This window comes from Camellia sinensis, chromosome 6 (genome assembly GCF_055761805.1).
Source record: "Camellia sinensis isolate YWXY chromosome 6, ASM5576180v1, whole genome shotgun sequence".
Taxonomy (NCBI): Eukaryota; Viridiplantae; Streptophyta; class Magnoliopsida; order Ericales; family Theaceae; genus Camellia; species Camellia sinensis.
Window position 1 is genome coordinate 136,094,182 of NC_138966.1, and position 22,537 is coordinate 136,116,718.

Sequence of the window (22,537 nt, forward strand, 5' to 3'; positions counted from 1 at the left end):
AAGTGGCCAAACAATATTATATTATCATTATGTTTTTTTATTTTATTTTATTATCTTTCTTTCTCTATTATTATAATAATTTCTTTCTCTATTATTATAATAATATAATACTATATATTAATTGTTTGATTGCTTTAAGGGAACGCAAATTGGCCAAACAATATTATATTATCATTATGTTTTTTTTTTTTTTTAAAAACACAACAACTCTTAATTTAAAATTATATTTTATTATACACAATTGTAAAATTAAATATTTTGAGATGTTACAAAGATACTTTTATGCCACTTCAAATTATTTTCCTTTCTTATCCAATTGATATTAAAAAATAATAAAAAATAATTAAATATTTTTACTGCATTCTAATCAAACATAATGCAATAATCTCTAATTTTTATTTAAGAGTGATGATATACAAATAGAATTGAAAAATTAAAAAAAAAAAATCTAAATTTTTTATTTGTTTTCAATCTAAATCATTTGAATATTTTTGTTAAATAAAATTGACGAATTTTTTTTATATTTAGCCATTAAATTCAATGTAAGTATATAAAAAATATCTAAAATATAATTTCCGTTAAATAATATATAGAATAATATAAATTATTTTAATTGTTTCATTTTCAATCAAAATACAATCTATCATCATTATCTTCATAATTTAAAAAATGTCATTGACACTTCATTATAAATATTTTTTTTCTTGTATAATTTTTTTGCTTGTAAACAATTTTTTCTTTTGTATAATTTTTTAAAAATTATATTGATTAATGTTTGGTTTATTGGAATAAAAGTGAAATGTAATATAATAATTATTAGGGAAAATTATAAAAAAAAAATCCAAGGGCTTGAAACCTTATAATAAAATAAAATTTTAATTTTATTAATTTAAATCTTAATCTTTTTATTTATTTTTAATCTAAACCATCTATTGATTTTCATTAAGTGAAATTGATGAAAATAATCAGTGTATTTGGTTTGAGTTTTTTGAATTAAGTTTTTTTGAAAATTGAGTTTTTTATTTTTCGTATTTTTTTTTATTTTTAGTGAATATTTTTTAAATTTTAAGCATTTTTTTTTTACTTTTTTAGATGCATCTTACTTAAATGTGTCTAGAAAGTAAAATATTTGTGGAAAAATATTTTAAAAAATTAATAAATACAAAAAAAAATGAAAAATGTGATTTTTCATATTTTTTTTGTTTTATATTTTTGGTATTTAGTGAATTTTTTAAATATTTTTTCACAAAAATTATACTTTTTAAGTGTATTTATGTAGAGTGTGTCTACAAATTAAAAAAATTTGCTTAAAATATCAAAAAAAATTTAGTAAAAACAAAAAAAATATGAAAAACAAAAAAAGTAAAATTTTATGAAAAGTATTTTTTTAAAACTCAAACCAAGCAATCACTAAACTCAATAAAAATAGTATTTTAGATATTTTTTATACACTTACATTGAATTTAATGACTAAAGTATTATTTTTTTGGATCCATTTTACTAAATAAAAATAGATAGGTGGTTTATATTGAAAAAAAATAATAAAAATAGAATTTAAATTGACAAAATAAATAATTCAAAATTTATATTTTATGAAACGATATTATCTATTTTGTAATAAACACTGTTTTCAGTAAAACTAAAAATATTATAGTTGTAAAATTTAAATTTATCATAAAAATTATGTGTTTGGTTTAAGTTTTTTGAATTAAGTTTTTTGAAAATTCAGTTTTTTGGTTTTCGTGTTTTTTTGTTTTTAGTGAATATTTTTAAAATTTTAAACATTTTTTTTACTTTTTTAGATGCACCTTATTTAGATATATCTAAAAAGTAAAAAAATTATGAAAAAATATTTTAAAAATTTAATAAATACATAAAAATATAAAAAGCGTACTGAATTTTCGTATTTTTTTTTTTGTATTTTTGATATTTAGTGAATTTTTAAAAGATTTTTTTCACAAATTTTTTACTTTTTAAGTATATTTACATTAGGTATGTTCAAAAAGTAAAAAAAAAATATTTAAAATATTAAAAAGATTCTATAAAAATAAAAAAACACGAAAAATAAAAAAGTAAAATTTTCTAAAAAATGTTTTTGAAAAAACAGCATGGTTAATAAAACGTAAATTTATTACAATAGTGTCTTACGCCTTTCGCGGGCATTTTTTTCTTGTATATATACTAGCGTATACCCGTACCTAAAGACACGATATAAATAATATTAAGATTAAAATGCAGTTATAAAAATATATTTAACAGACTATACAATTCCAAACAAATCAAATATAAAAAAAATTAAATATCAAACAATGCACACCAGCTAGTGCTCTACAATTTAAAAGAAATTAAAACTAAAATGCACACCAGGAAGTATCCACAATTCTACACATAACCCAAGTATTCCATTTCGAGCCGGTATTGCGATTTATGGGTGGAAAATGCCAAACCCACCAATTTTCCACCCATAAATCAAAATGGGATTCGTGGATATTTTTGTGATTTGGTGTGGCTCAAGTGTATGATAACATATTTAATGAGATTACTATCCCAATTGAGGATAGTGATTCCCTCTATTTAGACATTCAATTTAAAAATCTATAAACAAATAAAGAATGTTGATCCGGATCCAAACCCAGCAAAATTTTTTTAAAAAAAAATGGAACCCAGTTTGGTAGAATATAAGCCTACCAAGCTTTAAATAATATTAAGATTAAAATGCACGAATCCCATTTTTTTTAATATAAAAATTAAAAAATAAAAATAGAAATAAAAGAAGAAGAAGAAGAAAAATAAAAATAAAAGCCTATAAGTAAAGAGATGATTACCACTATGTGAAAAGGTAAAAGGAAGTAGATAACCTGGAATATAATAAAAACTGCAACCTTATCCAACATACAAAGATGTTTGAACAGATAGGAACATCTCAAACGTGCGCGGCGCGCACACACATAAATCACAGTTTCTACAGTAGAAACTACGACAAACAATGATACTTTTATTGCTTTGCAAAATGAACTCAAATCAATGTTATTTATTGCTTTCCACCTTCTGCTTAGCAATTATAGCATTTTATTGCTTTGCAAAATGAACTCAAATCAATGTTATTTTTCTTATAAAAAACTACAGGCTAATAATATGAAAAAGGACAATCATCTTCCCAATACAGATTTCCAAATGTATAAATTCAAGAACGCCACTTTGACTGACAAAATCATAGATTGCAGATGAATTCAAATCCAAATTCCGATCAGATAAAACCTTTACAAACAAAAGATTGAGTCTTGAAGAACAAATTGCAAATATATAAATTAGGTAAATTAGTAAAGGGTTCAAACAAAAAGTAAAATGGAAAGATCATACACAATAAATTTGTGATTGTTTAGAGGAATCGGAGGCCCCTATTTGAACCTGTAGCTTCAAAAAATCTCGACTGCAGGGCAAAGATGATTGTATATAAGCTAAAGATCTTACAATAAATATATCATTTCAATACCCATATTACATTATTCAACAAATCCACAATTACTTTTCATCTCGAAAATCCCAATTCACCTTTAACTAAAACTAAGCAGGTACAAAATCTTCAAAAATCAATTCCTTATTAAAAAAAAAAATGGAAGAACATATCTCAACAAAGGTAGCAAAACCCTAATCGTGTCAATCAGTAATCGATGTCAGACCAATGTAAGAAACTATAAAGTGAATAAAATTGATAATCAAAACAACAAAATTAAATAAATAAATAAATTCAAGAACGCCACTTTGACTGACAAAATCATAGATTGCAGATGAATTCAAATCCAAATTCCAATCAGATAAAACCTTTACAAAAAATGATCAGAGAGGTTAATCAAAGAAAAACAATTAAGGTTTTTTAGTTCTTAATAGTAATCCTATAAAAGAATAAAAATATTATAATAATAGGTATAGTGAGCTAAAACTTTGTGTAAGTAGAATTTTCCTTTCATTTTATTAGGTAGTTAAAAAAATGTTTTAACTTTTTGTGTTCATAGAATTACACTGCCTTCGTGCTTGTTGTTGACTTGAATTGGCAAGGAGTCAGTTACAGTGAATTGGCAAGGAGTTGGTTACATTGTACTATAACTCTTCATCCATCTATGACATTATTTATATTTGTGGTATATGACTGTAGTTGGGAGGCTTTAAATGCATCCTAAACTTTTAATTGTATTTAGAGCCTGCCCTTATAATTGTATGCATACCTAGGATAAATGACAAATATATCAAGTAATTCATGGTTTCATATATTGATTTTTGGGAAATTTAAAAAAGAAAAAAAAAACTTCAAAATCTTGACCTCGGTAACAAATTAATCCTAACTTGAAATTATTTTAATTCTAACCATTCATTTCTATGGGCCATTTAAACAGTCTAACAATTTTTTTCCCTTTATTTTGGTGTTGACAGTCATTTGCTACCCTTACCATGATCCATCACTACCCCCATCTCTTTTCCCCATCTACCACTACTCCTCATTTTCCTCACAAATGGGCATCAAAACGTCTATTTCTCTAACCCCAATAAAAAACAATGGTCACCACCACAGACATTAATTTCATATGGTACTGTCAAAATTTCACAGGTCATGTATCTCACCAACTTAAGGTACAACTCTACAAACCCATATCAGGTAACCTGCCCTCATTTCATTTCCAACAATTGGAGCCTTAGGATTATTGTTTGGTAATCAATATTCATGCATAATCCAATTGGTTTTTTCGCCTTTGGGAGAAATTCCTTTGTAGAATACTAATGCGGTTCTAAAGCCAACATCGGCACCCATAAATCTCAGTCTTGTTAGTACCGGTAACCTTCCAGTATCCATCACCTGCAGCTCGATTTGGCTGCTTCCCATTCTTATACTTTCGATCTCTTGGTGTAAAGAAATACCATTCCTTCTCTTCATATGGCTTGTAATTTTCTGTTAATTAACACCAGACATAATATAAATAAAAGTCATTGAACATGTTAGACTATTAGCCGGCCCTTATTCCTTAAAACTTCATCGAATGTTAGAATATACAATTCATAAACCAAAGAACGAATATGCATACATCAAAGGAAGAAATAAAAAGAAATCAGAATGCGCTAAATTTCAATATGAGTAACAAAACTAATGCAATATTGGGACAATCATAGCAGCCAACATGATCTTGTTAATAGCCGATCAAAAAAACATGATCTTGTAAAAAATATACTCACAAAGATAATATATATAAAAAATGTATACAATCCAGATTCTTTATAAAAAATCTATATATAAATAAAAAAATCTATACAATGTATATCCAAATAAAATCTATACAATCTATATCCAAATTCTTTATAAAAAATATATAGAATCTATAAAAAAAAAATCTATACAATCTATAAACAAATAAAATCTAGCACATAGTCACCACATAACATGAAAAGAGTGATCTTACTTGAAGAGCAGCAGTTTCGGGAGCGAGGGTATGGAAGAAGAAGAACAGGGCTGGAGAGCAGTAGAGGGAAAATCTAAAAAGAAATTGAAAATATTATAACTTCACATACCATAGGCGCAAACATTTCAAAGCAAACTAAAAGTTCAACACATCTCCTGAAACTAAAAAAATATAAAAAGTTTGAGATTCAAAGCAAACATTTCTCTCATAATCCATTAAGGTAACCCGTGCCTAAAGGCACGGAGGAAATAAAGTTCAACACACCTTTGAAACAGGGCCATGCTATACTTAGGTGAATTGTTTTGCCTAAAAAGTGGGAAAAAGTTGAACAACTAATTAATTTAAGGATAAATTACAAATACATCTACTGAAATTTGCTTAAAATACAAATTGTCTCATGTGGTTTAGAAAATTACAAATACCTTCCTGTCAGATTTTTTTATTTAAAAAAATTAATTGAAAAAGTGAAATTTCTAACTGTTCATTTATACCATAATAAAATTATCTGAATTATTAATTAAAATAAAATTTTAACATTATTAAAAACTGTTAATTAACTTGAAGATTTATTAATAAAATGACCTATTTTTTTATGAAATTAGAAACCTTAGGAGGGCATAATGTAATTTCTAAAACTACAGGGAGTAATTTATAATTTGAGTAAACCTCAGGGGTGTGTTTGTAATTTACCCTTAATGTACTCAGGGGTGTGTGTGTTTGTAAACCTCAAAATCATTTGGCAACTGGTAATTTATTTAATGTACTCATAATAACATTATTAAAATGTAAGAAGCATCCTGCTTGAAGAACAGATTTTGAAGGAAAAAAAAAAAGAAAAATTTATAAATGCACAACAGATTTTAAAAAATAAAAATAAATATAAAAACATATCAGGAGCATCCAAGTTTGAGGGATAACAACAAATTGGCTGGGTTGTTTTGCCCAAAGAGTGGGGAAAAAAATTGAACAACTAAAAATTGTATATTAAATTTAATATTTTTGAAAACTGTTAATTTATATTTTGTACTCATAAGAAATTTATTACATTGTAAGAAGCATCTATGTTTGAAGAACAGATTTTGAAAGAAAAATATATATATATATGCACAATAGATTTTGAAAAAAAAAAAAAAAAATATCAGAACATCCATGTTTGAGGGATAACAACAAATTCTCTGGTTTGTTTTGCCCAAAAAGTGGGAAAATACTTGAACAACAAAATAATTTAACAAAAAATGTATATTAATTTTAATATTTTGTGAAACTGTTAATTTATAACACAATTGTTAATTTTGTACTCAACACAATTGTTAATTTATATTTTGTACTCATAACAAAATTATTAACTTGTAAGAAGTATCCATGTTTGAAAAACAGATTTTGAAAAAAAAAATTAAAATTTTATAAATGCACAACAGATTTTGAACAAATATATATATATATCTACCACTCGCTTGTTTGAAGTATCCATGTTTGAAAAACATGTCTGGTCAAAGCTATCACTCGCTTGTAACATAAAGAGCACAATTTAAAAATCAAATAAGCTTGAAATGCTAACCTCAGGAGACCATCTTGTACTTATGGGCATTCCAGCCAAATTTACAACAGCATTTGAACCTTGAATACAGTCTTTCCACTCTGGCTCCTCTGCAATCACAATTCTTGGAAAGTCCATGACTATAATTGCAAGGACAACAAAGAAGGAAATGATGAGAATCAAGCAATAATTCCAGCTATAAGAAGAAATACAAACACCAAAAAAAAACTTAGTTATTGTGTTAACACAAAAAATAACAGTTTTAAAACTTTAAAAATAAATAAAAGAAAGTCTTTATGTGGTGGAACTTGAGAAATAACACACTGCAATGCAAGATAAATGAGACCAAATGTACTCTGCCTACAACAAATCTGATTATCATTTTGTCAGAAGGCAAAATCAGAAGGCAAAATCTGATTATCACAATGTACTAAGCACCTATTCCTAATCTTCTGCCGGTTTTATCATAACATGAGCATCAAACTAAGAATGTTCTTGAGCCTCAAAATGTTGCTTCTTCTTATGATGGCTTTTTGAGATTGATGCCATTGATGCCATTCAAATGATGGGATAAATTGCGTTGCTCTGATCTTGATTTGTTTGAATAGTAACACTTTTTTTACATGCCAGAAGAGATCCTCTTAGCCAAGAAGAAATGGAGGTTGTGAAAGATGCAACAACCGAGAGTTGAGTTTATTTATGAGTTTAAATTTAATCAGGCATATAAGTTTAATTATAATTTTATTATCAGTATTGTTAATTTAGAATGTATTTATTAATTTTGCTCATCTATGTATGAGGCTCGAGTGTATTGAATTATTGGAGCTTATTGGAATAATTTGGAAATAATTGAGTTTCCTTGGCTAGCTCTCTCAGAAGATTCTCTCACTCCCTTTACGCTTGCCATTCGCCTCAACTCTTCCCCTCTTCTCCTTCTGCTTCAACTTTTTTCTCTCTTCTCTTCTCTCCTCTTTGTTATCTCAGTTCATCTATCAACTTCTCTTTCTTTTCTTCTCTCTTCTTCCCCTTCTCAGTTCATCTAAAACTGTGTCATTACCAAAATTTAAGAAACAGCTTTAAGCAATATCTCATCCAGGTACTTCATTAAACCCATCTCAAACCAAGCTTAAAAGAGAAACCTTAAGTTTGCAGCTATTATACAGAATTACCAGTGAGTTGCACACAGTTGCCCACAAAATTTATAACATTAAAGAATATAAAGATGCCCATTAATCTAAAAGTAAATATAAATAAAAACACATTTCCAACAAATGCACAATGAAAAACATAAACTGAGCACATTTCCACTATATCACTAATGTCATATACTAACATCTTGTAAGGATTTATGCAGACAAATGTAATCATTACCTTTTTACCCGGAAAAATTACTTGAGCTAGGAATTACTTGAAGAATTAGGTCCCAGACCTTAGGCCGTAAAACCGCCGGAATTCCCTTCCTTATGAGATTCTTGAGCGTAATTGCATTTGCTAAAGCTGAAAATCTAATGGAGCTTTAAGGGTAGAAGAAACATGAGTATGCAAATACCAAGTTCAGGTAAATCTTGAAATTTATACTCTTAAACATTGATTTCAATGACATATTTGGTTATAAATTTCTTGTAGTTGTCTCTAATTTTTATTTTTTGTTTCAGAATTTAAAGAAGGAGCATGCAGCTTTATGCAATGAAGTGAACGACATCAATTAGATGTTCAAACATAAATAGCAGTGGAGAATCTCATTTCCAATAACCCTGTGGGAGAATAAAATGCATAGCCACTACAAATTAAATTTGCCCACCTTCAATTTGTAGAATTTGGGAGAGCTGTGTCTCTGCTAGCGACCAGAGCGTCGAACAAATTTTAAACTCTACAACAACACATTTCAATTTCAATTTTCTTTTTTTTCCCCTTACAAAAAACCCTTAAAAAAAAAGTGAATAGTTGACGGTGTCGCAATGGCGGGGGTTGTTGCAAGGAGAGGTGGTCGGTGGTCGCAATGGGTATGGGAGAGAGAGTAGCGTATGAAAGTATGAAAGAGATAGGAGCAACAGAGGAAAGTTTTGAGGGGAGAGATAGAGAGAGAGGGAAAAGGTTCTGTTCAAGAAGAAGAACAGAGGGGGAAAGAGAGAGAGAGAGAGAGAGAGAGAGAGAGAGAGAGAGAGAGAGAAAAGAGGGAATGGGGAAGGAGACGTGGGTAGGTGGAAGGCTGAGGGGAACAAATGTTTGGACGGGAAAGCAAGTCATCTCAACCATTGATCTTTATCAAAATTGATCTGAGCCTTTGAACCTAAATGTATCTCACATACATTTTATACATAATTAAGTCCATCAATTGCTTTATCTGGCATAATTAAGTCCCCAGACAAATTCCAAAATAGCCAATCAAATGTTCAAAATCCACCCAACAAAACTAAAGATGAACATTGATATGGGGATAAAACAACGACAATAGAAAAAAGAGGACAGAAGTTTTGAAATGTACACTCAACTCCTCAATCCTGATATGTTGCCAAGCCATTACTTCTCTAATCCTCCTTCAATTGACCTTCATCCTTCTTTTTGCAGTTAAGGACCTCATCCCATTTACATCATTCTGCTAAGGTCCTCATCCCATTTATAATACTCTTCCTCTTCTCCATTTACCAATGTAGTGTCACGACCCGAACCCGCCCCCATGGGTTAAGGACGTAACCGGCCAGTAATCCTAAGATTACCTACGGCCTCAAACCAAAACAGACTTAACACATCAAAGTAAAGGGGCCAAAATGGAAGCAAAATTTAAAACTTTGTCCATAGAGCTGTGCTTACATGGCACATCAAAACAAACCATACATATGTACGTTAATAACTCACAACAGAAACATAGCGACATAGGTTCTGTACAGACAGGATCATCCAAAACTAAGTCAACCCATAAAAACTATAAGCAGACATATACAAAACTTCGCCAACCTGACAAAATATAAATACATAACAAAAGGGCGAAGACGGGTCTCGTGCGTGAGACACAAGGGCCGACTCTCTCAAAACCTTAGTTGTTCCATACAGACTTCACTGAGACTGGGTCTGGACTTCTCTTGGCTCACCTATAAACACATGAATGAGCGTGAGCGATAGCCCAGTAAATAATATCAAATCAAATACAGAAGTTACATAACAATGTAGAACAACATGTTCCAAAAGGCCTTAGGCCCAATTCATATTTCCATTTAACAGATATATAACTATACGAAATTCAAATCAAGTGACTGTAGTTCTAAACATTCTGGCCTTTGGCCCATTCAGATTTCCATTCATGTCAAAACGGCCTTCGGCCCATTCATTTATGTCAAAACGGCCTTCGGCCCATACATTCGTGTCAAAACGCCCTTCGGCCCACTCATTCATGTCAAAACGACCTTAGGTCCATTTATTTCTATCAAAACGACCTTCGATCCGTTTATTCATATCAAAACGACCTTCGGTCTACTCGTTTACGTCAAACGGCCTTCGGCCCATACATTCGTGTCAAAACGGCCTTCGGCCCACTCATTCATGTCAAAACGACCTTAGGTCCATTCATATATGTCAAAACGACCTTCGGTCCACCCATTTCTATCAAAACGACCTTCGGTCCGTTCATATATGTCAAAACGACCTTCGGTCCATTCATATAGGTCAAAACGACCTTCGGTCCATTCTTTTGTTATCAAAACGACCTTCGGTCCATTTATGTTTATCAAAACGACCTTTGGTCCATTTATGTTTATCGAAACGACCTTTGGTCCATTTATGTTTATTCCTGTCAGACTTTTGTCCACAATCCCAATTAGCAACTTACAAAGCATATAAGGGAATAATAATTGGTCATTCACAATCATTCAAATATCGATATTACTCACAGTGATCGGCTTGTGGATTTGCCCTGGAGCTTGACCCTACACATTTCATGAACACAAAAGGGTCACTAACAGTTCAATCCGTTCTCTAATTCACATATTCCTCTTTAGGCTTTATTCTTAACTCGTTAACTCATTTACAATGCTCAATGCATGCCCAAGAGTGCTTACAAGTGAAAGAGGACGGAAAAATTATAACACAGAATGCATTTTCAAAGTTTCAGAAAACAGGGTCCCCGCTCGAGCGTGGACTTCCCCGCTCGAGCGGACCCTTAAGCCTGCAAAAGTGCTGGTTACACCAAAAATACGCTCGAGCATGAAATAGGACGCTCGAGCGGAAAGCCTGTCAAAATAGCTCCCCCGCTCGAGCGTGAATTACCCCGCTCGAGCGGACATTAAGTCTGCAAAAAGTACTGGGAGCACGCATTTCCCGCTCGAGCGTCAGGTTCCCCGCTCGAGCGGACCTCAAAATTCTAGAAAACCCAGAACTGTGTTCTTGAGCTCCAATTCGATTTTCCAGCTACATTACTTGCATGCAATGGCTCAAATCTCAAATATAATCATACCAACATGGTACCAATGCAAGATTATAACATTATGAAGCTCAATTTCTTGATTTATCTATATGCATGGCCCAAAATATGTCAAACTCAACACCAACATAACAAATCCATGCATTCAAGCTCATATCTTCTCAAATTGTACATGCATGTGATGAATTAGCCACATTCTCAACTTGGATAACCCAAATGGTGATCAAAACATGAGTTTCCTTTAACATTACATATGGATTACACACATTTGTGCTCAAACATGCAATTTCACAGTAATTTCTTACATGCATGCACATATTAAGCTTCAATTCAACAATTCCAACACAATTTCATTTCAATCTTACTCTTGATCACCAAATTAGCGTGAACACACAAAATTACGAACTATAATCCAAGAATTACTCATCTAGAGGTTTTGATCTTCTAAGCTCTAGTCAACTCTTGAGCTAAATCCCCAAAATTTCCAAGCTTTAAGCCAAATTGCACAATTTCTCTCCCTTTCTCTCACTAAGGCCAGCCCTCACTCTCTCACAATTGAATCCCTCAGATTTTTGAGTTCATAAGAGTTAAAGGGGAGTGTAGTGCTATCATACAACAAGCCCCACTAATATAATATTTTAATATAAAATATTTTGGCACTTAATTCATAAATTTAATCAGTTTAATCTGACCAGAATTAATTTCTAATTAAATTTCACCGTAGGCTCTAAAAATTATGCCAATCACAGTGGCGTAATCAATTTCAGATTCTGTGGCCGATAAGGCCCTCAATTTAATTTCCAGAGCAGATTATTCAAACAGATATTCCTACGGTGAACAGGTAGAATTCCAAAGTCGCATATATTCACATAATGGCATACAAAAATCATATCAAAACATATAATCACATACGTATTAGGGACCAATTAGCATATTACGGAACAGGGGCATCACAGTCTTCCCCCCTTTAGGAAGTTTGGTCCTCCAAACTTATTTTACCTTCAGTCGAAACAATTCGGAACACTTTTCATTCAACGGTTCCAACCCTTCTTAATAGTCATTCACTTAGTCTTGAAATCAAGCAACGCTCTATTCTCAATCAGTCATAGATTTACCTTTTTCCGCCATACAAGGCTTGTATGGTGCCATGCCAAACTAGAGTGTGGGTTGTTGTTGGGAACAAAGTTTGCCAATGATGGATAAATCTTTCCAACTCCCCTGAAAAATCTAATGCATATCTTTGGAGCATTCCTCCCAAAAATCTAAAAAGTTCTTTCTGAGCATACATCAATTTGCGGATGGAAAACAGCGCCGAATCATAATTCAGTTTCGTATCAAATTCATAATTTGTCCAGATCATATACAGAAATCATAAGTCATGATTAAGTTTACGTGATACATCCATTAGCATTAACAGATCAGAACGAAACAGAATAGAATAGAACATATACACGTGAGGTTACGAATAACCAGTTCCATAAAGGAACCTCCGGATCCAGGTAACAGAACAGAACAGAAGTTGAGCCCCCCTTGCCTCTTGAAGGTTTGTCAGAATTCAAACACATTTTAGAATTTCTGTCTAAACAATAGATACTGGGACCCCATGCAAACGAGCAATCTTATCAATGTAAACAGTGACTAGTCTACAAGCATCATACAAAAATTTTACATACAATAACTCAAACGGGACTTATACCTTGGGTGCTCAAGGTAGCCCCACAATGAAGTTCGTAGTCACATATCCCTACTTCCATTCCAAAATAGGGAGATTGAAGTAGTTCCGCCACTATCTGATATTCGGCTTCGACCTGTTGGCCCCGAAAAATACTCAGACGCACATTCACCAATTACCCTCTTCAAAGCAGGTCATTAACATATTTATTTCAAATGCCAGCTAGCTTTATCATAGAAGTTCGGTCTATTCCCTTGTCACAAAAGTTCAATTCATTCTTCAATAATTCCACAATACACAATCCGATTTGGTATTTAGTTCAGTGACTCGTCACAGCTATTCCAGGCCAACCAAAAGTTCACAGGAATTTAAAGTGGATCCAGACAGTGATCCCCGAGTCAACAAAGATAGTATCGAGGCAATTACCCATACAACGCATATAGTCCGTATATCCCTATAGTACCAATTGTAAAATACAACAACACTGAGGCAATCGACTTCTAATAGAATACACGTATTCTCAGTTCATTTAACAGTTTACGGTTTGCAATTCACAATTCAGTTCAGTATTCAATTCTCTGTTCCATCGAGTCTTTCTACTTTATCTGGTAGTTGTTAAAAGCATAAGGCAGTTCATATACGTAAATCCCCATGATGTCCAGGCATTATCAAAGGAGTCAATCGCATATCAAACACAATTCACACATTCTCAGGGTTCCAATCACAGAATATAATGACACTGGGTGGTTATATACAAAGCGTACCGAATTCACGCACTTTTCGGACAATCAGGGTTTTTCAAAGTTTCTTGGATGTTAAAACATTTACATAATACCAAAGGATGACATTCCAAACAAAACAAAGGAATAATCGTCTCGGAATCGAAGCACACCCGTTCGCGACCGTCGGTGGCCGATTCCAGATCGATTAGTCAAACCCACCCGTACGAAACCGTCGGTGGCAAAAGGTATCTCAATCAAAGGTGCTACATAAGCTTAACGTCCCCTAGCACAAAAGGACACTCTAAGAATGTCATCAAAGCAACACAACACCATTCACTATAACCTGATTTCTCCAAAATCTGATAACACTAAAACAACCACTCTCCCTTACAAAACATGTTCTAATCAGTCAAAGACAAATGTTCAGTACTGCTCAAAATTAAATCAGTCTACCGTCATCGGTTCCCATAGCATCAAACAAACAAAATGGAACAACACTCCTTACGACACCCAATCACGGGGTTTGTACAATTCGGTTCGTTTTTAACACGTATGTTCTCAATAGTTGGGGATTGGTTCTCAACGGTGTTCATAGTTAGATCAATCTGTTGATAGCCCACAAAAGGTCTTTCAAATAAGTCAAGTATCCCAAATGAATTCAAGTTTTGGGTCTATCAGTTTTTCTGCCAAGAATAATCTGGCTATTTATTCACAAGCCATTCTTAATCTCCTTTTTACAAAATCAAATTAGATAGAAGGTCTTATCGGTCGATCCAAGCAACGGTTTTGTCAGATTAGATCGAACAAAGGTTCCATCAAATTATATCAAATGAGGGTTCCATCGGAACAATATCAGGCAAAGGTTCTATCGGATCGAATCAGATAAAAATTTTCTCAAATAGGGCACATTCGGTTCTGTAAGGCATACTTCGTTTGCTTAGGTACTTGGTTGATAGTTTCTCATCTGCCCTAAGTTCATCAGTTCTCAAAGTCATGTCAGAATTATTCATCACAACTGTTCATATCAAAGCATTTCAAGTCATATACAATATGGCATCGACTACATAAATTCGGGGGTAGTTGCATAAACGTGCAATTATTCAGATCAGGAGGTATGTACCATAATCAATGCAGCAATTCCCAACAAGTCTTATATACAAGCACATGGTGCACAATAACACATTAAACAGAGTTCCTCGGTTGTACATAAGATAGAGTCAATCAATATCCCAAAACGTATTTCACAAATTTCCCAAATGGGGCATATACCTCGAATGAATGCAGTCTCGATCTTGCGAGTCCAACCAATCTAAATACACATGCAGCAGATGCGAAAGGATATGTCGATTCGAATCAAATAATATCCCAAGCAAAAATGTACACATATACTAATTCAAGATCAATCAACACATAAGCATTCGTTTGTAAACATATAGATACCTGGGATAACAATCACAGCATTCTGAGTGCTTTCTAGGATGAGTGTAATTACTTTATCCTGAGTAGCAATTCCTACCACTGGTACAAATCTAGTTGAGGCAGAACGTTTATTCACATTTTGTTCAGTTTGGGGACAGTTCTTTACCATACGGTCCAGTTACCACACCTATAACAAGCCCCAGAAATCCGATAACAAACTCCTCGATGTTTCGTACACTGGTGGTGGCAAAGGTTCTCGCCGTAGCGGCAACTGACGTTGTTGTCTTAAGATCTTTGCCATTTCTTGTACCATCCTTTCCTATCTATCAAGTCGGGCTGTGAAAGAGCCTTCCAGCTCGTATGCCCTTAATTTAACCATCCTCTCCACAAACTCTTATTAAATCATGCCAAATACCAGGATTTCCAATACAAAAATAAACACATACGTAACAGATAATTGCATACTTATCAGATATCGCATGCTGAACATTTACTAAGTAATCATATACTCAAATCATGTTCATATTTCACATAGACACCCGTCGGTAGAATTGAATGCACATAGACAACTTTTCATGATTTATATATTCATGTATGTGCATTATATCAAAACAAACTTGTTGTACACATTAGTGTAACAATTCATATTTCATATTCAAATCATGTGTGGTATTTCCTTGAGCATAACATATCATGTTGGTCAAGCATATCAAGTTCCATGATGGAACCTCTAATACCAGGTAACATATCACATACATAGGCCACGGTATTGTTTCCCCCAGGCGAGAGCCTGTACCATGGTATTATTTCCCTCGGGCTAGGGTCTCATGACCATAAGCCACAATATTATATCCCCTGGGCGAGGGCCTCTGCTAAGGATACCACAATTACGTTCAAAGAGGATTTTGGGCAATCATTCATTCATATCATCAGAAAATGTTTAAAGCTAAACATAACCTTACAGAGTTATTACTCACCATCTGATTAAACTTGCATTATACCTTATACAAAAGATTCACAAGTATGCATATATCAAAAAGCATACATATTCCAATGGTTTACAATGCAAGCGAATCACAAACTTATAATACATAATCGTTCGCATTAAACATTTAAGCGTATTCTTGATGCTTTCAGATTCATATTATCACATGAATGCATCCTAGACCTTATCTAGACGCTTATTGCTCTTTTGGACAAGTGTGTGAGTTATTAACTCGTGCTCTGATACCACTCTGTCACGACCCGAACCCGCCCCCATGGGTTAAGGACGTAACCGGCCAGTAATCCTAAGATTACCTACGGCCTCAAACCAAAACAGACTTAACACATCAGAGTAAAGGGGCCAAAATGGAAGCAAAATTTAAAACTTTGTCCATAGAGCTGTGCTTACATGGCACATCAAAACAAACCATACATATGTACGTTAATAACTCACAACAGAAACATAACGACATAGGTTCTGTACAGACAGGATCATCCAAAACTAAGTCAACCCATAAAAACTATAAGCAGACATATACAAAACTTCGCCAACCTGACAAAATGTAAATACATAACAAAAGGGCGAAGACGGGTCTCGTGCGTGAGACACAAGGGCCGACTCTCTCAAAACCTTAGTTGTTCCATACAGACTTCACTGAGACTGGTTCTGGACTTCTCTTGGCTCACCTACAAACACATGAATGAGCGTGAGCGATAGCCCAGTAAATAATATCAAATCAAATACAGAAGTTACATAACAATGTAGAACAACATGTTCCAAAAGGCCTTAGGCCCAATTCATATTTCCATTTAACAGATATATAACTATACGAAATTCAAATCAAGTGACTGTAGTTCTAAACATTCTGGCCTTTGGCCCATTCAGATTTCCATTCATGTCAAAACGGCCTTTGGCCCATTCATTTAGGTCAAAACGGCCTTCGGCCCATACATTCGTGTCAAAACGCCCTTCGGCCCACTCATTCATGTCAAAACGACCTTAGGTCCATTTATTTCTATCAAAACGACCTTCGATCCGTTTATTCATATCAAAACGACCTTCGGTCTACTCGTTTACGTCAAACGGCCTTCGGCCCATACATTCGTGTCAAAACGGCCTTCGGCCCACTCATTCATGTCAAAACGACCTTAGGTCCATTCATATATGTCAAAACGACCTTCGGTCCACCCATTTCTATCAAAACGACCTTCGGTCCGTTCATATATGTCAAAACGACCTTCGGTCCATTCATATAGGTCAAAACGACCTTCGGTCCGTTCTTTTGTTATCAAAACGACCTTCGGTCCATTTATGTTTATCAAAACGACCTTTGGTCCATTTATGTTTATCGAAACGACCTTTGGTCCATTTATGTTTATTCCTGTCAGACTTTTGTCCACAATCCCAATTAGCAACTTACAAAGCATATAAGGGAATAATAATTGGTCATTCACAATCATTCAAATATCGATATTACTCACAGTGATCGGCTTGTGGATTTGCCCTGGAGCTTGACCCTACACATTTCATGAACACAAAAGGGTCACTAACAGTTCAATCCGTTCTCTAATTCATATATTCCTCTTTAGGCTTTATTCTTAACTCGTTAACTCATTTACAATGCTCAATGCATGCCCAAGAGTGCTTACAAGTGAAAGAGGACGGAAAAATTATAACACAGAATGCATTTTCAAAGTTTCAGAAAATAGGGTCCCCGCTCGAGCGTGGACTTCCCCGCTCGAGCGGACCCTTAAGCCTGCAAAAGTGTTGGTTACACCAAAAATACGCTCGAGCGTGAAATAGGATGCTCGAGCCGAAAGCCTGTCAAAATAGCTCCCCCGCTCGAGCGTGAATTACCCCGCTCGAGCGGACATCAAGTCTGCAAAAAGTACTGGGAGCACGCATTTCCCGCTCGAGCGTCAGGTTCCCCGCTCGAGCGGACCTCAAAATTCTAGAAAACCCAGAACTGTGTTCTTGAGCTCCAATTCGATTTTCCAGCTACATTACTTGCATGCAATGGCTCAAATCTCAAATATAATCATACCAACATGGTACCAATGCAAGATTATAACATTATGAAGCTCAATTTCTTGATTTATCTATATGCATGGCCCAAAATATGTCAAACTCAACACCAACATAACAAATCCATGCATTCAAGCTCATATCTTCTCAAATTGTACATGCATGTGATGAATTAGCCACATTTTCAACTTGGATAACCCAAATGGTGATCAAAACATGAGTTTCCTTTAACATTACATATGGATTACACACATTTGTGCTCAAACATGCAATTTCACAGTAATTTCTTACATGCATGCACATATTAAGCTTCAATTCAACAATTCCAACACAATTTCATTTCAATCTTACTCTTGATCACCAAATTAGCTTGAACACACAAAATTACGAACTATAATCCAAGAATTACTCACCTAGAGGTTTTGATCTTCTAAGCTCTAGTCAACTCTTGAGCTAAATCCCCAAAATTTCCAAGCTTTAAGCCAAATTGCACAATTTCTCTCCCTTTCTCTCACTAAGGCCAGCCCTCACTCTCTCACAATTGAATCCCTCAGATTTTTGAGTTCATAAGAGTTAAAGGGGAGTGTAGTGCTATCATACAACAAGCCCCACTAATATAATATTTTAATATAAAATATTTTGGCACTTAATTCATAAATTTAATCAGTTTAATCTGACCAGAATTAATTTCTAATTAAATTTCACCGTAGGCTCTAAAAATTATGCCAATCACAGTGGCGTAATCAATTTCGGATTCTGTGGCCGATAAGGCCCTCAATTTAATTTCCAGAGCAGATTATTCAAACAGATATTCCTACGGTGAACAGGTAGAATTCCAAAGTCGCATATATTCACATAATGGCATACAAAAATCATATCAAAACATATAATCACATACGTATTAGGGACCAATTAGCATATTACGGAACAGGGGCATCACATGTAGAATCTACTAAGAGAATGAACACCACTGATTTTTTGTCGTAGAACATAAGGCCACGAAGTTTTAGACAAAAAGACACTAAAAAGGCCAATTCCCAAATGAACCCTAAGTTAACTGATTTTTTTTCAATTAGAAGATTGGTGAAATCATGTTGAAATAACCAATGTCACATTTGATTATGGTTGTTCTGTAAACTAAAATAATAAAAAAAAAAGCTGCTAATTATGGAAACCACATATTAGTCTATCACGAAGGCTTTTTATTTCACTCTTTTGACCACCTACTTTCTCCATCTAATAGTTATTTTATGTCCCACATTGACACAGACAACCTTCAGAAGTCATAACAGCTTACCCGAAAACAATTGGGGCGGAAGAGTTAGTGACCAAAGATGGCCCCATAATTGTGTCAAAATACAGAAAATTAGATACATAAAAACCAGACGTCCCACTTCCATCTGTATACTGAAATGAATAACCGCACTGATTACTCTGAGTAGAGCATTCAGCAGGCAGGATCAAAGAAATTGAGCTTTATCTGCACACACTTAGACATTTTATTAAGAGAATTGTCTCAGCCAACCCACCAACAAAACTACTCCTATTAAGTCTTAAAACTCAAAACCCAATAAAAATTATCTTTTTTCTGGCAATAATTTGAAACACATACATAAACACAATTACAAACTAATCGAAACCCAAAATGGAATTGAACCCAAAACCGAAATGGTATTTTTCGGAGAATGATTTCTGGTGGCTGAGCGTAAATCTAGGGTTTGAGAGAGAGGGAGAGAGGAGAGGAGCAAACAGAGGAGCGAACTTGGTAAGCCAATCGAAGCACAATCGGATCAAAAACTCAAAAGTGGAAAAAAAAGGGAAACAAACACATATTACAAACTTGATTTAGAGCAATCCAAATACCTAAAAAAACCCTAATTAACAAATCAATTTAAGGTTTAGAAAAACAAAAATCAAAATCAAAATGAGTACTCTGTTATATGATCAAAGCCCCAACTCTTCTGGATATATGATTAAAGCCACAAAACTATACTGAAATCGTTTTGGGTTGTAAGGGAATCTTACCTTGCGATGAAGAGAAGCGTGGCGAATGAGGAGGAGGAGGAGGAGCGTCGGTAGCGAAGAGGGTGGGGGTCGATGAAGAGAATTGAAATCGAACGGTTGATGAAGAGGAGCGTGACGAAAGAGGAGCACCGGTAGCGAAGAGGGTGGGGTTTTTTGCTTCTGTCGAAAAAGAGCAGAGAGTGAAAGAGAGAGAGATAGAGAGAGGGAAGGTGGGGAGGATGTGGTTAGACGTGCGTGGGTCAGACGTGCATGCGTGAATGAATCAATCATCATTCATTTGAACCAATCTGAACCATCGATGTAAGCTTAAGAATCATCTAAACCATTGGATTAAAATGTATCTCACATACATTTTAAGACATTTTCAAAAACACTCTTGACTTATTATATAGATATGTTCATGGATGCAAGCAATGGCACCATTCTTTGCTTAACTGACTTATTATCATCTCTGTCTTCTCTCTCATCATGGAAAAACTACTATCGAACAACAACAGCAGAAGCCTCACATAGTCATTTTCCCCACACCAGCAATTGGTCATCTCATCCCACTCACTGAGTTCGCTAAGCGACTTGTCCTCACCCACAACTTCTCAGTCACCTTCATCATCCCCAACTTTGGGTTTCCCATCAAATCCCAAAAATCTTTCCTCGATTCCTCCATGCCCAAAACCATTCAAGTCCTCTATCTCCCTCCTCCTCCCCCTCTGGCAGACGTTCCTTCCGACGCTGATCTTTCTTTTTTTGTCACAACCGCCATGACTCGTGCTGTCCCAGCTCTCCGTGACTCGCTCAAGCTCTTAACTGAGTCAACTCGCCTCGTCGCCCTGGTAGTCGATGTTGTTGGCACCGACTCATTTGAAGTAGCTCGAGAATTCAATCTGCTACGGTACATTTTCGTGCCTTTATGTGCAATGTCACTGTCATTGCTTTTGCATTTGCCCAAATTAGACGAAGAAGCTCAAGCTCAAGGTTACAGTGACTATAAAGACATACCCGACCCAATCAAAATACCCGGTTGCCTCCCGATTCGGGGCACACAGTAAATGTGATGCAGAACAGAAACACTCACACTTACAAATTGTTCATTCACCATGCCAAAAGGTTCAATCTGGCTGATGGGATTATCGTCAATAGTTTCCTGGAGTTGGAACCTAGAGCTTTTAATGCTTTCGTGGACAAGGAGGAGGATGCGTCGGGTAAAAAACGCCCGTCTACCCGATTGGGCCTGTGTTACAAACCCGTCCGACAAGTGGAAATGATGATGATGTGGAGTGCTTATGGTGGCTCGATGAGCAGCCACGTGGCTCGGTCTTATTTGCGTCCTTTGGGAGCAGTGGGACTCTTTCACAGGAGCAGCTAACTGAACTACCCTTGGGTTTGGAGATGAGTGAACAGAGGTTCATTTGGGTTGTTAGGAGCCTAGCTAAGGATGGTGCAAATGGTGTTCACTACAATGCACAAAGCATTAACAAGGATGATGACCCATTTGATTTCCTACCAAAGGGGTTCATGGAGGACGAGAAGAGGGGGGTTGGGTCTATTGGTTCGGTCGTGGGCCCCACAAATCCAAATCTTGAGTCATGTCTCGACGAAAAATGCTTGAGAGCTCTAGGATAAGAGCTCTAAAACATGCACTAATGACATGGAGGTGTGTGAGGTCCAATTTGGTGTGATGTTTTAGCTTGAATTTTTTTTTTTTTTTTTGGACATGCCAGCTCAGTAGAGCTCTTTTTAGAGCTCTATAGCATTGTTGATGTCTCGACCGGTGGATTCCTGAGTCACTGTGGTTGGAACTCAATCCTAGAAAGCTTAGTCAATGGAGTTCCTATAATAGCTTGGCCACTCTTTGGAGAGCAAGAAATGCATACGGAAATGCTAACCAAACAATTCAAAATCGCGTTTAGACCAAAGAAGAACGAGGAAGATGGCCTTGTTGGTCGTGAAGAAATCGCAAAACTTGTGAGGGATCTTATTTTAGGAGAAGGAGGGAAACCACTTCAACAAAAGGCGAGGGCGCTGAAAGAGTTGGCCGCCACCACCACATGTGAACATGGATCATCTGCTAAGTCACTTGCTCAAGTCATCCAAATTTGGAAAAATCATGAAACGATAATGCTCTGACATCCGCTTTGATATATTTGTAACGCTCCACCTCCACCGCTTGCCAACTTGCCTGTTCGATTGGGTCTATCATCATGACTTGACTCGAAATACGGACGTATAAGTTATTTAGTAATAAAGCTCTTGGTGCCTTGTATACTCAAGATCACCCATATGTAATCTTTTGA

At 34.7% G+C, this 22,537-nt stretch overlaps 1 protein-coding gene across 1 annotated transcript; it reads left to right on the forward strand.

Moving 5' to 3' along the window:
* Window positions 1-21,004: 21,004 nt before the first annotated feature.
* Window positions 21,005-22,370, forward strand: LOC145793608 (hydroquinone glucosyltransferase-like). Its single transcript, XM_082876472.1, has 4 exons — window positions 21,005-21,135; window positions 21,351-21,498; window positions 21,600-21,784; window positions 21,965-22,370. Exons 1-4 carry the CDS (start codon window positions 21,005-21,007, stop codon window positions 22,368-22,370), a joined length of 870 nt encoding a protein of 289 aa, XP_082732598.1.
* The last annotated feature ends 167 nt before the right edge of the window (window positions 22,371-22,537 follow it).